General features: G+C 37.5%; 1 protein-coding gene across 5 annotated transcripts in view; it reads right to left on the bottom strand.

Annotated features, from left to right (window-relative positions):
* Nucleotides 1–2,135: 2,135 nt before the first annotated feature.
* Nucleotides 2,136–14,367, bottom strand: part of LOC119892024 (interleukin-8) — a 34,626-nt gene continuing 22,394 nt past the window's right edge. The window contains exons 1-5 of one of the 5 annotated variants that reach the window (XM_038704090.1): nt 4,759–4,880; nt 3,687–3,804; nt 3,442–3,522; nt 2,849–2,908; nt 2,136–2,689 (exon numbers count right to left, since the gene is read on the bottom strand). In XM_038704090.1, the coding sequence (XP_038560018.1) occupies nt 2,851–2,908; nt 3,442–3,522; nt 3,687–3,804; nt 4,759–4,822 (321 nt within the window). In that variant the 5' untranslated portion in view covers nt 4,823–4,880 and the 3' untranslated portion in view covers nt 2,136–2,689; nt 2,849–2,850. Of the gene's footprint in view, nt 2,690–2,848; nt 2,909–3,441; nt 3,523–3,686; nt 3,805–4,758; nt 4,881–14,367 lie in introns of those variants that run through there. The other 4 variants (XM_038704092.1, XM_038704088.1, XM_038704093.1 and 1 more) reach the window with 4 other exon arrangements.

The raw sequence follows: 14,367 nt of genomic DNA, 5'->3' as shown, positions 1-14,367 counted from the left end.
GCTCAGAGATTAACCCAGCGCCATCATCCAGCCATCCATCCATCCTTTCATCCCTCCAGTCCTTCATGAACCAACTTTTGGGGATGAAACTGAGAAATCTGTTTTTTGTTTTTTGTATCCATAACATCAAGGATAAATCGGTCATTTCTACCAGATATCTTAAAATGCTCACTTGTTTGTGGTTTCCCTGGTGAGTTTTTAGCAAATTTTCTCTGCAAAGAGGTTGCTGTACAGCCGTCATCGCATGTGATTTCTGAATGTCAAAGTCTTGTTTTTAAATATCTGGCCCCGTTTTGTTTTCAGGTTTTTTTCATTTAAGCTGATTTTACAGCAGTGTGGTCACTCCATAAGGTAAATAATCTTTGGCGGCCAATAGGACACCCAGCTGTGGGAAAATGAGGATTATCTGATAAAGCGTTTAGCATTTGGACAAAGGGTTTGTTGACTGAAATCTGCCTTTACACGTTGAATTTGACAGGCTCTAGCTAGCGCAGGTTGTTGCATCCAAACCGGGAAACATTAACTCTTTTCAGTGTATTAACCTGTAAATAATGATGTGGAAAAGGAATTCAAAAACACAACAAACTCCATATAAGTTTGATGAAAACTAGATTTTGCACAATCTGATACAACCTTCAAGATTGCATGTTGTATCGTGAATATTTTCAGTAAATTTTCTTTGTTAATTTACTATACTGACCACAGGTTAATGCACTGGTTAATTGCTGTGGTCAGTCGGTTTGACAGTTGAAAAACATTTTCAGTTTTCTGTTCTTCCTTCAAAATTGTAATTGGCATCTGTTGTCTTATGAGAACAAGGAATGCAAGGCTGTTGTTCCTGGATGGAAAGATACATATCTAAAGTATTTGAACGTTTAAGCAGTTTAGTTTTATTCATGTTTAGTAAATTAAGAGAAACTGGGTGAGGATCCTCAGCCACCAGCAGTCACCAACAAAGGTGCTACATTTTTTCCTAAGAGGATTTTAAACAACTGCACTTAAAGCTGTTATATGTACCGCCAATGTTGAGTTTCTGTTACCAGATTACAGACTTGCAGCTTTTCACCACATTCGTTTTCAATCCAACCAGCCTCCACCGCAGACAGGAGGAAGCAGCCAGTGAGGGTTTTGTTGGCAGGAAAACATTCTGGTGGAGAGCTGCTAAAATTAGTCAAAGCATGCATCTTGTCTAATTTAGGTGGCAGTGCTGACTTTGTTGTTTTCCTCTGACAAAAAAGGAAAATCCAGATCTATCCTTTGTAGAGGTCCTGTTGACTTGTGTTATAAAAACTGAGTTACAGCTGAACGTTGTAGGTGTAAAATCACTTTGTGTTCTCCAATTGGAATTTTCCTCACGAAAAACCTGTAGAAAAGAATTAATAGATTAAAAAAAAAAGTTTTAAAATCATTGAAAAACACTAAATTACCTCATTACTTATTAATATTTATATTGCACCTTTCTCTAACCCTGATTTTACATATGAAGTTCAGTTTACACTCATCACACTACTCAGTGTTTATAATCAGCGGTATAATTTAATAATCTTTGGCTCTGGAGGGAGCTTTTTCTAAGAGAAGAAAAGATAAGAGACTCAACATTTTTAACAGAAAGCCTGCTTTGCAAACTGGAGGTGTGGGATTTGAAACAAGATGGGGTCTAATTAAAGACTATTGAGCAGCATGTTGGAAATTCTAGGAGCCAGTGTTTGTGCAGTGTTTGTGCAGTGTTTTGGAGCTTTTAAATGAAATGCATTTCCATCAACTTGCAGCAGGATGGGTTTTTTTCTCAGCTGACATTTGGGATGTAGGAGATTTTTCAGCCTCAGTGGTTCCTGAGGGCCCTACGTAGGCTTCAACAATCACTTGGCTCAACACTTGTATGTATAAAAAGAATTTCTTGCCGTATTGAAGTAGTGATATTTACATCAATGAATGGAGGACTTCTACAAAGGCTACAGCTGTATTTAATATGTGAAAGGTTGCACCTTAGTTGAAATCCAACATGCTCAACAGCACTTGTATCATCTCTCCACAAAAAGCCCCAACTCTCTACATCTCCTGAGGCAATAAACATGTAATTTTTGAGTCTTGTCTGTGCTTTTATTCTTATAAGTCAAGGATACAACACAAGCACGTCTGGGGTTCCATACCATCCAAAATTTAATCAAAATACAATGTGGACAGCAGGATTTCATTTACATTATTTAGTCACATTTACAGGAAAACACATCACAGATTTTACTTCACAGTACATATTTGTGGTTTCTGACAACGAAATGTCAACATAAACACATTTAAAAGGTTCTGTACAGCAATAATGTTTTGTTTTTTTTGCTTGCTTAATGAATTCTCCAATAACACATCATACATCTAACACAGTACAGTTTAATTGCTGTAATAATTGTCAGTACCTAAGCACTAGGACAATTATTGTGTAATTATTAGCATTTTTTCCAAAATGATAGCACCATAAAGGCCAACAGATTCAAGAAAACTGTCTACTCAAGGTGTTAAATAGTATAACATTTGAATTACAAAGATTGTTTATAAAACTGGACTCCTACAGTTAATGAACAGCTTGCTAAACTTAAATGAAGCCATTGCTATGTCAAATGTTACTAAATGTGATCAGAAGTTGATTGTGGAAGCAGTGGGTGATGTGGTGGTTGAGCTGGAGATCAAATTCCTGCTATAATAAAAAACAAGAAAATCCATTAGAGACTGAAATGAATAACACTAATTCAGAAATCAATAAAATAATCATTAGATAAGTGCTGTATGGTGATCAGGGATGACATAATAACCAAGTGGGAAATATAGAATATAATACGATTCTAGGTTTTACTACCATTATCGCAATAACTGACGACCAACACAAGAGGAAGCCCTTCCTTTGATACAGCCCAACCTTCAGACACAATAAAATACCAGTAAATACACATTGTCATGCCAAGGCAGAGGAAATTATTCCTTTTTTCAGAGATTTTCCCACGACAAATGAGACTAGGTAATACAAAGAGTCTGAGACAAAAGATAATAGTGTCTCCAAACTACAAAACTTTTGTCCATTTCTCTGTTGATGATGGAAAGCTTAAAATTAGCTTCAGTTTAGGTCTGCATGGTTATTTTCATTATCAATAATTCTGTCGTTTATTTTTTTATGTAATTGTTTAAAATGTCAGAAACTTAGGAAACAATTTCAATTTCAAAAAACCAATCTTGACTTTTATAAAATGGTTTTGTCTGACCTACAGCCTAAATGCAAAGACATTAAATGAAAAACTTTTACTCAACTGACTAATTAATTGCTCTGTAGATCATTTCTGCCCTATTTTTCCCAGTCTACACAAGATATTGTTACAAGTGAAATAGTTTTGATTCTATAAAAGGTTCATATGAAGTATAAGAATACAATAACTCATAGAAAAAGCAAGTACTTACGTTTGCAATTCGGTGAGCAGGACGTTGATCCACTTCTCATTTGGTTTGACACAAACTTTAGAGCCATTTTTCCTGGTGACTCTGTGGAGAAAGAGAGGGATTACATATTGTATGAATAAGAGTGGAGACATTCTCACCCTGGATTTAATGATTGAGTAAACTTGTGTCACAGGTGAGTGATAGAAGTTACGATTTGAAAAGTTACTAGAGGAGTATTTTTGCATTGTGTTAGTTAGACTACTCACATGATTTCAGTCTGGCGACATTGTCCTGAAATAGGAATCACTTCAATTTTCTGGATGGCCCTCCTGTTAATGGGAGAAGAGGTCGTCCGTATGCAGCGACACCACTGCCTGGGAGAAGCTGGGAACATTTTAAATAAAATGTTTAATTATGATCTCAGTCTGTGGTGTTCAATAATAGTCTGACTTTGTTAATCCTCAGAATGAACATACATTTTACACGTGAGAAACCCGGAAAATTAGAATGAGGTTTGACTTAACTCAAGGTCTAGTGAGTAGCTTTTTCTGGAGCTTTCAACCGCATCTCACAGTTTTCCTGAATGGACGGAGTTTGCTTAGATGTCAAGGAAACAGCTCACATGAGCTGGGTATGGAACTTCGCTCATGTGATAATGGGTGGTCTTACAGCGAACTTCACCAACTGAGAAAGACCATGTTGATTAAAGCTCCAGAAATAGCAAGTATGTGAACCTTGGGTTAAGATTTTAAAATGTTTGTCACACAGCAGAATGTAACTACCAGTATTAACTTTCAACTATAAAACTAAAAGTTTAATAAAGCTGTATACTTTATTATTAATATACATTAAATTATTATTAAAGTACTGCAGTTTGATGTGTTTCATGACAGGATAATGAGTATAGTAAGTATAAAACAGGTCAAATGAAACAAGATAAAATTATTTAACATTAAAATAGGACAACAAATTGGAACACAGTGAATATGAAAAATATGAGACAATTGTTACCGAAAAATAAAATTAGTTTTTGTCAAATTGCCTGGATGCCGTAAGATATCTAAATGAATATATTGAAAAAATCTGGTGTTGAAGCAATATAAAATAGTTATTATAAGGTCCCTAAAAATATTTGGGCACTTAATGTCTGGCTTGAAAATGAGCAAAATATCATTGTATGCAGATGATAACTTATTGTTTCGTTCACTTTAGTTGCACAAATTACAAAAATACTAAACTGAGAAGAAGAAATACAATGCACTGTATTAATGAGTTGAGAAAAAAACAAGACTTCATTTTAATCTAATTATGTGAGTAATATAAAATAAAATTTGTTACCATGCAGAGTGGCGATGCAGCAGCAGAGAGCCAAAGCAGCCAGGAGAAGGGGTTTAGTCGTCATCTTGGTGGTTGTTTTGATCTTTCAGCACCAATGAGGATGTGAGTATTTGAGAGTGAATGCAGTCGAACCCGGGTTTATATAGCGGCAAATAAAGAAGTGTGTGTAGGAAGCACTGAAACTTTTCCTGTCTTAACACATCATATTTTTTTGGTGGTGTTGGGGGGGAGGGGGGGGGGGGGTTCTGCTGAGTGAGCTAATTTTGGGTTCCCCTCTGAAGGTCTGTTATTACAGACATATTCTGATCTACTCATTGTTTTGTCTGCACACACTGACTTTCTGGCATTGATTAATAATTGCTTTTCACATATGTCTTTATTATTATACATCACTTTTGATATGTTTTAACTTTTAGAATGTTTTAACTTTTAGAAATAACATTACAAATTGGACATTGACGTAAACAACATATTCACAATTAAAACGTGTTAATTTTTATATCTCAAAAATGTGGCATAATCAGCCGAACATTTAGCTTGTTGTGGTTGAGTCTGATAAGTTCAGATTCAGATTCATTCTTTATTGCCCTCAGTGGAGGAAATTTGTTTTCACTGAGAGCAACCTTCAGCACGGATAATACATGCATACAATGCAATGCAATACATATACACATATGAACATATATTACACAGGAGTGGCAGCTGCAACAAAATATAATGGATTTGTCTGTGAATTTAATGCTCTTACAGCACAGGGTACAAAATATTTCCCAAGGCGTGCTTTTTTGTAGAAAGGCTGTCTGTATCTGCGTCCTGAGTGAATCATGGTTTGAGAGGGCGGTGGTGTCAATGATGTCTGGCATGCTGGGAAGTGAGGAAGTGTTAATGGTTTTAAGGAGCTTGTTTCTATTGGCGAGGGAGAAGCAGGTAGCACAGTACAGGAGGATGGGTTCAATGATACCACGGTACAGGAGAAGCAGGAGGTGTGGTTTGACTGAAAGCGTCTTGAGTTAACGTATCTGCATCTGTGGATATCTTTGATGTGGTGACTAAAACTGATGCCAAGGTACCTGCCAGATAGACCAAATACCTGTTATCCCTGCCATGTTTGGCGAGTACACCACACAGACATAAGACACTGAACAAACAGACCAGAATGCAATGTAGGCACAAGATGCATTACATCTGAAGGTGGTTTTATATTTTAATATAAAACTGAACAGGGTTTTACAGATCTAATTGTCTTCTACAGTATTGTAAGTATCCAACTCTGATAAAACTGATACACAATAGTGCATCCTTTTGTATCTGAGAATTGCTTGCAGATGCAGAAAGTGCACATTTGTCTGGAGCGTCGCTGAACTGAACTGCTGCAGTTACCTTCAGTTAAAAGTTACATAAACAGTCACGTTACTGTGTGAGAAGCACTATTTCTAAAGTATCATGTTTAAGAGAAAACAAAACTGATATTATTTTTTTTCTAGATGGAGCATCAGCACAGGAGAAACTCTAATCCTGCAATATTGTAGGCAACTCCAAAGCAGATTTAAGGACATTTTGACTAACTATAATTTCAACACTTTGGGTTCAACCCAGCCAGAATCAGGAACAGAAAACATTTAGGAGGACCAAGAACTAAACTCAAGCAGAGCTCTACTTCTGTATTTACCTTGGAGGTCCCTGACAACCACATCCTTTTCTGGTAAGTAATTAACTAACTAATTAGCCCCCAAATTAGACTCTAGTTCCTGTTTATGCAAATTAGATGTATATTCTCAGATTAAATTTCGATAAGACAAGTCATGTACACTGAACTCCTCTGGGATCAGGTTGGGGTCAAGTAAGTATTTAATAATTGAACAGGCCAATAAGAAATATGGGGATAGAGAGGGGGAGGTGCAACTAATATGAGAATCATGAGATCACCCAGGTTCCCACCCAGATGGAAACTGACGATCCACTGTGGCTACCCCCTATGGGACACAGCCAAAAGAAAATGTGCGAGGGGACATGTAAGGGTATGAAATGTATCCGATATTTGGCCTAGATGCTCTATGGCGACATGCTCTATGGTGCCCCCCAGGGTTAAATTCTGTGGTTTATTTCATCTGTTGGTGCCATCATCTGCAAATGTAATGTCCAGTTTCACTGTTACGCCGATGACACACAGCTCTATATTCAAATCAAGCCTTCACAAGTGCCTTACTGAAATAAAACATTGGATGCCACAAGTTTCACCAATTAAACCTTACCAAGTCTGACATAATCATACTTTCTTCCTGCATTGAAAATACAAATAAAGCTATTATTTCTATTAATTTATTGCTACACTGTGGAACACTTAGATTTCATAGAATGTCATTTTAATCTTGTAACAGTGTTTTATTTGAAAATGTACTGGGTTCCTGTAGGATCATAATCTGTCAACTTGTTACAGTCACAACTAGTCATGGGTCATTTAAGGTCACAGTTTAGGTCTAGTACCACCAATACGTTTAAAAAACATTCTGCAATAAAATCAAATAGTCACTTTGGTTCAGATTTAAATTAAAGTTAGAATTAGGTTTAAGTTTATACAACTACAGTTTCAATCAGCATTAATGTTTTACAGTAAAATATTTCATGAACTACAGAAAGTTTTCACGCATGATTTTGGAAAATGAACCTCAGTCAGCATTTTCAAGTGTAAGTAGATCCATGACCTCCTTCCACCCTCTGCAATGACATTTACTAGTTTAGTCAGATTTTGCAGTGCCCGCCCAAAGTTCTGTAGAAACAAAACAAGCTCCATATGAAAAATGTGAGACCTCAGATTACCATTTAAAATTTTGCAACAGTTTTCATCTTTAGTCATGATCAGCATTTTTCATATCCGTTTCTGATTGGCTGTGGTGACACACAACTAATGGAGTGGCAATAATATTTGCATCAAAACTAAATTAGAGATTTAAAAAAAAAAATGACTTAAAGGTGCACTTGAATTAATAAAATGTTGTTTATTTTATCATATTCATTCTTGATGACAAAGCAGATCACAACCAACATGACAAGATATATGACCTAGATTTTTACTTTCTTTTCATTTTAAGTTTTGATTTTATCCTTGACTGAAACACACAGGCCGCAGTGACCTGACAGTAGCTGAAAAGAAAAGAGAGAAAGAAAGAGGGAAAATCGTACTTGTCATAACCCGGCTCAAAGGTCATGACAAATACGGAGAGGACATATTTATTTATACGCATATTTATTATGCCTACAAGGGGAAACTGCACCACTACGCAAAACTACATACAGGCAACCCAGCAAATGTCAACTACGCAGAGAGATGCCGTTGCCTGACACCCAACTAGGCAGGGCCATCACATACTGTATTAATTAATTCCTGAGTCATTCACATACATTTACATAGAAACAATACTTAGAACTAAACAGGAAACTGTGGAGAGCAATGTATCAAGTGTGTGAAATCTGATAAAGCTTTTATACACTTAATCCTGGAACTGATGCAGAGTAATGCTGCATGGATGAGCAATACTGACAGCAGGAAAAAGATTTGCTTTTTAAAAGAAAAGGATTTGTGCATGAACTTCATCCTACTTCTGCCCTGCATCTTGTTGCACCAATGTAAGAACATTAAAAGTACTTCCTAGGCAGTGTCATTTTTATTTTTAAAAACAAGTAACCTGGGAGCAAAATTAAGACTGACCTAACACAACAGACCAGGCTAAAATATCTTTGTAAAATCGGCCACTGGACTGCAATCACTTCCTCATGGCAGGCAGTGCAGCCCTTACCAAATAAACCAACTCTGCATTCTATTATCGGCATGTTTAGGGTACGCTGTAAGTGAAAACAGTCTGTCTTCCAGAAAAGGAAACCACTGATTTTGTATTTCCCGAGTTTCTACATCAGAATAGAAAGGTCAGCCCTCCCTCAGAGATACAATAAACATAACCGCTTAGTTGCATTCAGCCTTGTGTTTTATCTGTCTGTTTTGTTGTAGTGCAGTGCATAATTCACAAGCAGTTGAAATATTATAGATAAGCTGGGGGTTAAGTATTTGATTGTTAGTACACAACTTATGAAATAATTTTACTTGCAGAGGATAAAAAATATCTACAGAAAATGCTTAACGTTGGCTGAATGGTGCTGGAAGTGGAGATTAATGATAAAACAGGATCAAACACAACTAGCACATTTCAGGCAGCAATTAGATGCTAAACATCGGCTTTGATTACACAGTGCAATACTCATGATGCTCTGTGCAAATATTTCCTGTTGTATAAAGAAAAATGGCCTTTTAACCTAAATAGAGCCTTATGTGAAACAGAATTCAGTCAGAAGTTCTCTGTGTGGAAAGTTACACTGACCTACATTACCATTGGCTATAGAAACTGACAGGTTTACTGGTCTCCCTGAAGAGAAACCTGTGATTAAGGGCCACTTTTTTAATACTTACTTGGCAGAATGTCCAATGGCAATTATCCATCCATCCATCCATCATCAACCGCTTATCCTGTGTAGGGGGGGGGGGGGGGCTGGAGCCAATCTGACATTGGGCAAAAGTCGGGGTACACCCTGGAAAGGTTGCCAGTCCATCGCGGGGCCACACATAGACAGACAACCACTCAATTTAGAGACACCAGTTAACCTAACCAGCATGTCTTTGGACAGTGGGAGGAAGCCGGAGCACCTGGAGAGAACATGCAAGCTCCGAACAGAAAGGCCGGTGCAACTGCGGTTTGAACCCACGACTTTCTTGCTGTGAGGCAACAGTGCTAACCACTGCACCACCACGCCACCTCAATGGCAATTAAATGTCCATAATTCCTGATTAATTATTGCGGATAAATGATTGTAATAAGCTTGATCTGTGTTTTAGGAAGGAGCATTTACTGTGGCTGATTTTATTTGTAGAGCCTGGGACAGCAGGCAAAGTTATTTGTTTGCACTGTAATGTAAGAAGCTGCAACAGTATTTCTTGTGCCTGTTGGCTGAGTGTGTGTGTGACACAATAAATAACTACCTAATAGAGATATCCCAGCTGACATCAGACAAAAAGCGGGGTACACCATGGACAGTTCGCCAGTCCATTGCAGGGCCACACATATCACACTCACCCCTAAGGTTAATTTAGAATCACCAATTAACCTAGTCTGGGGACGGTGGGAGGAAGATGAAGCACCTGGAGTGAACCCACGCAGAACTTGCAAACTCCCTCTTATACCTAAATGACAAATTAGTGTGTGCCTTCCAAATTGACACATACCAACAGATTTAAGGGATCCTTATCTTAAATGTTTATATTATGTTTATGAAAAATGGCCTTCAGTCAATATATCCTTATCAAATTTTGTAAACTTGCCTCAAAAAACAAGTATCAGTCAGGTAATACAGAGTACGATTAAGTGTTAGGCAACTGCAATCGCAATTATTTGGTTAGTGTGTCACTTTAATTGCTTAGTGTTAAATAAGGTGTGAGAACATGAAACTAAAACCCACTTAGTTAGTGCACATGAAACAGGTTGTTTAAAGGGACCCTGTGAAGTTTTTGACAAGCTTGGGGCAAATAGGTTTGTGTTTTGCTTGTCTCGTGCCGACTCACAAAGATGCACATGCATCTGTGACGTGATACATATTCCAATCAATGTTTTCATTCACAGCAATCTGTCAGCAAAGGCAGGGAAGAAGAAGAAGAAGTTAACCTGAATGTAAACAATACTGGATTAAAATACTTTTAAAAATTAGATTTGCAAATATCTTATGAGGGAGCAAATGCATTCAGCATATGTTAGTCTTTGGGAATATAAAAAATGTGTTTAAGGGCAACACTGAATATAAATACAACTTTCAGTTGAATACAAGACACCATAACTTTTTCAACAAAATCAATGTTATTGTGTCTCTCAACTTTGTGGTCTAAAGCCATTAGACAAAATTACTTTACTTCAGAAACTTTAAGTACTATTTATTTGTATTATATTGGGAACATTAGAGGAACTCCTGCAGTAACTGCACTAATATGGAAACTGTTTCCACATGCCCACACGTCCCTGGTTATTCCATGAACTGCTCTTTTCATTGTGCAATTGATGCACTTTAAGTGTTTCTGTATATTTACGTTAATAGCGGGCTTCACTACATTAAAAATGTTCCACCTTCTCCTTTGTTTGTGAGGAAACCTCCAACCACACACTGTGGTGCTCCTAAAAAGGTCATTTGTCTTATTTCAATGTAACTGTCAGTTACAGTTGGTGTTGACAAGCAGGATTCTTGACTCATGAGATACAGGAAAGCTTCTATACTTCAATGCCACTGTACATAGACCAGAGCTGTTAAGACTGAGATGATGAAGCTATCGCTGATATCTTAATGTGTCAACCACAAGTCTGTTATACAGCAAATGGCAGTGTGAAACATTGAATTTCGTTTTGTCACTAGACTGAAACAAAAGAAAAACTGTGGGCCGCTTTTTGCTGACTGGTGCACCAGGCAGCTGCCTACGCTGTGCTACCATGATTTGAAAATCTGGATATTGTAGTGGAGTGACTATAAGTCTTATTGATTAATGTTACTCACACCAGACGGCGCTTATAAGTCACGATGAGACAAAGTAATACTTGCAATCTCTACAACACTACAGCTTTACTATACATCAAAGCAAACCCAAGATGCTGCCTGAAATCAATCAAATTGCATGATGCAGACAACGCAGTGAATATCAGAAAATGAAAGTATGAACTGAAAGTTCCTCTAGGCAACCTGCACACACATAGCCTATTGTACAATGCCCGAAGGCACATAAACCTGCCCTTTAGTCTGTGCAAAGTAAACATGCAACTTCTTAGAATTTAGGCAGCTTTGGATTAACACTTTCAGATGCTAGAGGGTTAGGCTTATTACATACACTCCCTGCTCTCTTACCTCATGCCTCTGTCTCTGATTTACAGAGTTCAGATGCCGCTGTTGAGTATCTCCATTCACAGTGGTTTATAGTTAGGATGGCCTACTTAATCTAATGGTGATGCTGCAAGCTTGGCACAGCATTCTTCTTTGCAGGACCTCTCAAGCTCCATCAGGTTGAATGGTGTGTGTTAGTGCACAGCCATTTTCAGATCTCTCCAGAGATGTTTAACCAGGTTCTGTCTGTTCTGAGTGGCTTGGCCACTCAAGGACATTCATTGAGTTCTGCTGCAGCCACTCCTTTCTTATCTTGACTGTGTGCTTAGGGTCATTGTCCTGTTGGAAGATGAACCTTCGCACCAGTCTGAGGTCCAAAGCGCTCTGGAGCAGGTTTACATCAAGGATGTCTCTGTACATTGCTACATTCATCTTTCTCTTGATCCTGACAAGTGTCCCAGTACCTGCCGCTGAAAAACATCCCAAACAACATGATGCTGCCACCACCATGCTTCACTGTAGAGATAGTATTGGCCAGGTGATGAGCGGTGCCTGGTTTCCTCCAGACATGACGCTTGCCATTCAGGCCAAAGAGTTCTTTGTTTCATCAGACCGGAGGATTTTGTTTCTCCCCCGATCACTCAGTTGGGTCGGGCGGCCAGTTCTAGGAAGAGTCCTGGTGGTTCCAAAATTCCTCCATTTACAGCCATCCGGGGCCCTAAAGGCGTCATCTGTGTTGTAATTAGCTTGTCATAATTTGATTAATTACACAGCTGCTGCTTGTAAAGTCTATGCTGCCATCTACAGAACATCTCCACACAGATATAATAAAGTTATGCAGAACGCCCTCTTCTGCTGGAGGAAAAGAATCACAAATATCCCATGTTTGATAATGCCAGATGCATTTCATTAAAAAATTCCGCTAAATTCAGCCTCACCAATTTGTTATTTTTGGAGACTCTGAGGTCTTAAGTAGAATTTTAAATGTTGTAAGTTTAAGCTAAGTGTTTTCTTGCTTTATTGACAAGATACAAACTAAAGTGGTCGTCGGTAGAGTTCAGGTACAATTTCTTCACGATTCTAAACATTTTCCTACTTTTAGTCATCCTCCCTTTTTACATGCCTTTGTTCTTCTGTATTTGTGATGGCCCTCTTTGGCATAACCATAACCCTAAAATCAGCCCTTAAACAGCCCTTTGAAAAAGTGGAACTGTCCTCACTTTTCCAAAAATGTTCTCAATCGCTCTTACCTGGTCTTCATAAATAGGATTTTAGAAACACTCTCTCTGGCTTTGACAAGAAGCCAATAAAATCTTTAAATAAATAACAAAATTTAACTTAGTTGAATATAAAGTAGTTTAAACTAGCTACACCATGACCAGCTACAACAGTAACTACACTACTTAAGTACACAGTGTTGCATCAGTATTAACAATCAGTCACAGGGACAAAACAATTACTTTTACTCTGACACTTTAAGTACATGTTGCTACTGATACTTCTGTACTTTTACTTGAGTAGGATTTCTCATGCAGTACTTTTATTTGTAATGGAATATTTTTACATTGCTGTATCAGTACCTTTACTTAAGTGAAGGATCTAAATTCTTCTTCCATCACTCTTAACTTCTCCAAGACACCATCACAACTGAAACATATTTCTGAGGGACCTTTTTATAGTTATGTTAGTCTAAATACTAGAATCACTCTTTAGAAAATGTGTATTATTCTACAATGTAAACTTTTCATGTCAATAACCCCCCAAATTCTGAGAAATATTACAGAGGACATCACTAACAGTACAACACCACATGCACAAACATCTTGGTAACACACATGAGCTGCTGTCAGTTACAGTAATTAATGTTCTAACTATGTGACAACAGAGATTACGATGACGAATAGTTACCACTTGAACTGTAAATTTAGTCAACTCATATGATTTCTGAATGTAAAGGTCCTGTTTTTTTAATTATCTGGCCCTGTTTTGTTTTTGTTTGTGTTTTTTATTCAAGCTGATTTTACAGCAATGTGGGCGCTACATGAGGTTATTAGTCTTTGATGGCCAGTTAGACACCCAACTATGTTCTTTGGGGAAAATGACGAGTATCTGATAAAACATTTTAGCATTTGGACAAAGGGTTTGTTGATTCAAATCTGCATCTGCCTTTACAAGTTAAATTTGATGGGTTCTAAGTAGGCCAGGTCACTGCAACCAAACCTGGAAAGCATTAACTCTTAAGGATGCTGCATGAATATTTTCAGCGTATTAACCTAAACAGTATATGGTATTAACCTGTAAATAATGATGTGGAAAAGGAATTCAAAAACACAACAAACTCCATATAAGTCTGATGAAAATAAGCACAATCCGATAAAACCTTCACATGCATGGTGATATGATCACGATATGATCATGATTTGATATGATAATGGTGATGTGACAATATTTTTAGTCAGTCTTCTTTGTTAATTTACAATATTGACCAAAGGTTAATGCACAAGTCTGTGAAGGCTTTCAGTCATGCAGGTCATAGATATCGAAAGAAGGTTAAAATCAAGTGCAACTGGATCTGGTTAAAAGATACCCGAAGGCGTCTCGGATGAGAGACAAAACATCTTCTAGTATCTTTTAACCAAGTCCCGTTGCCCTTTTAAGTTGCTGGAATGAGGTCAGTTGGTTTGACAGACAGAAAACAACATTCAGTCC

The sequence above is a fragment of the Micropterus salmoides genome, unplaced genomic scaffold, assembly GCF_014851395.1.
Source record: "Micropterus salmoides isolate LMB-PRFRI ecotype aquatic unplaced genomic scaffold, ASM1485139v1 Ms_hic_scaffold_7, whole genome shotgun sequence".
Lineage (NCBI taxonomy): Eukaryota > Metazoa > Chordata > Actinopteri > Centrarchiformes > Centrarchidae > Micropterus > Micropterus salmoides.
This window is presented reverse-complemented; position numbering and strand designations above follow the sequence as displayed.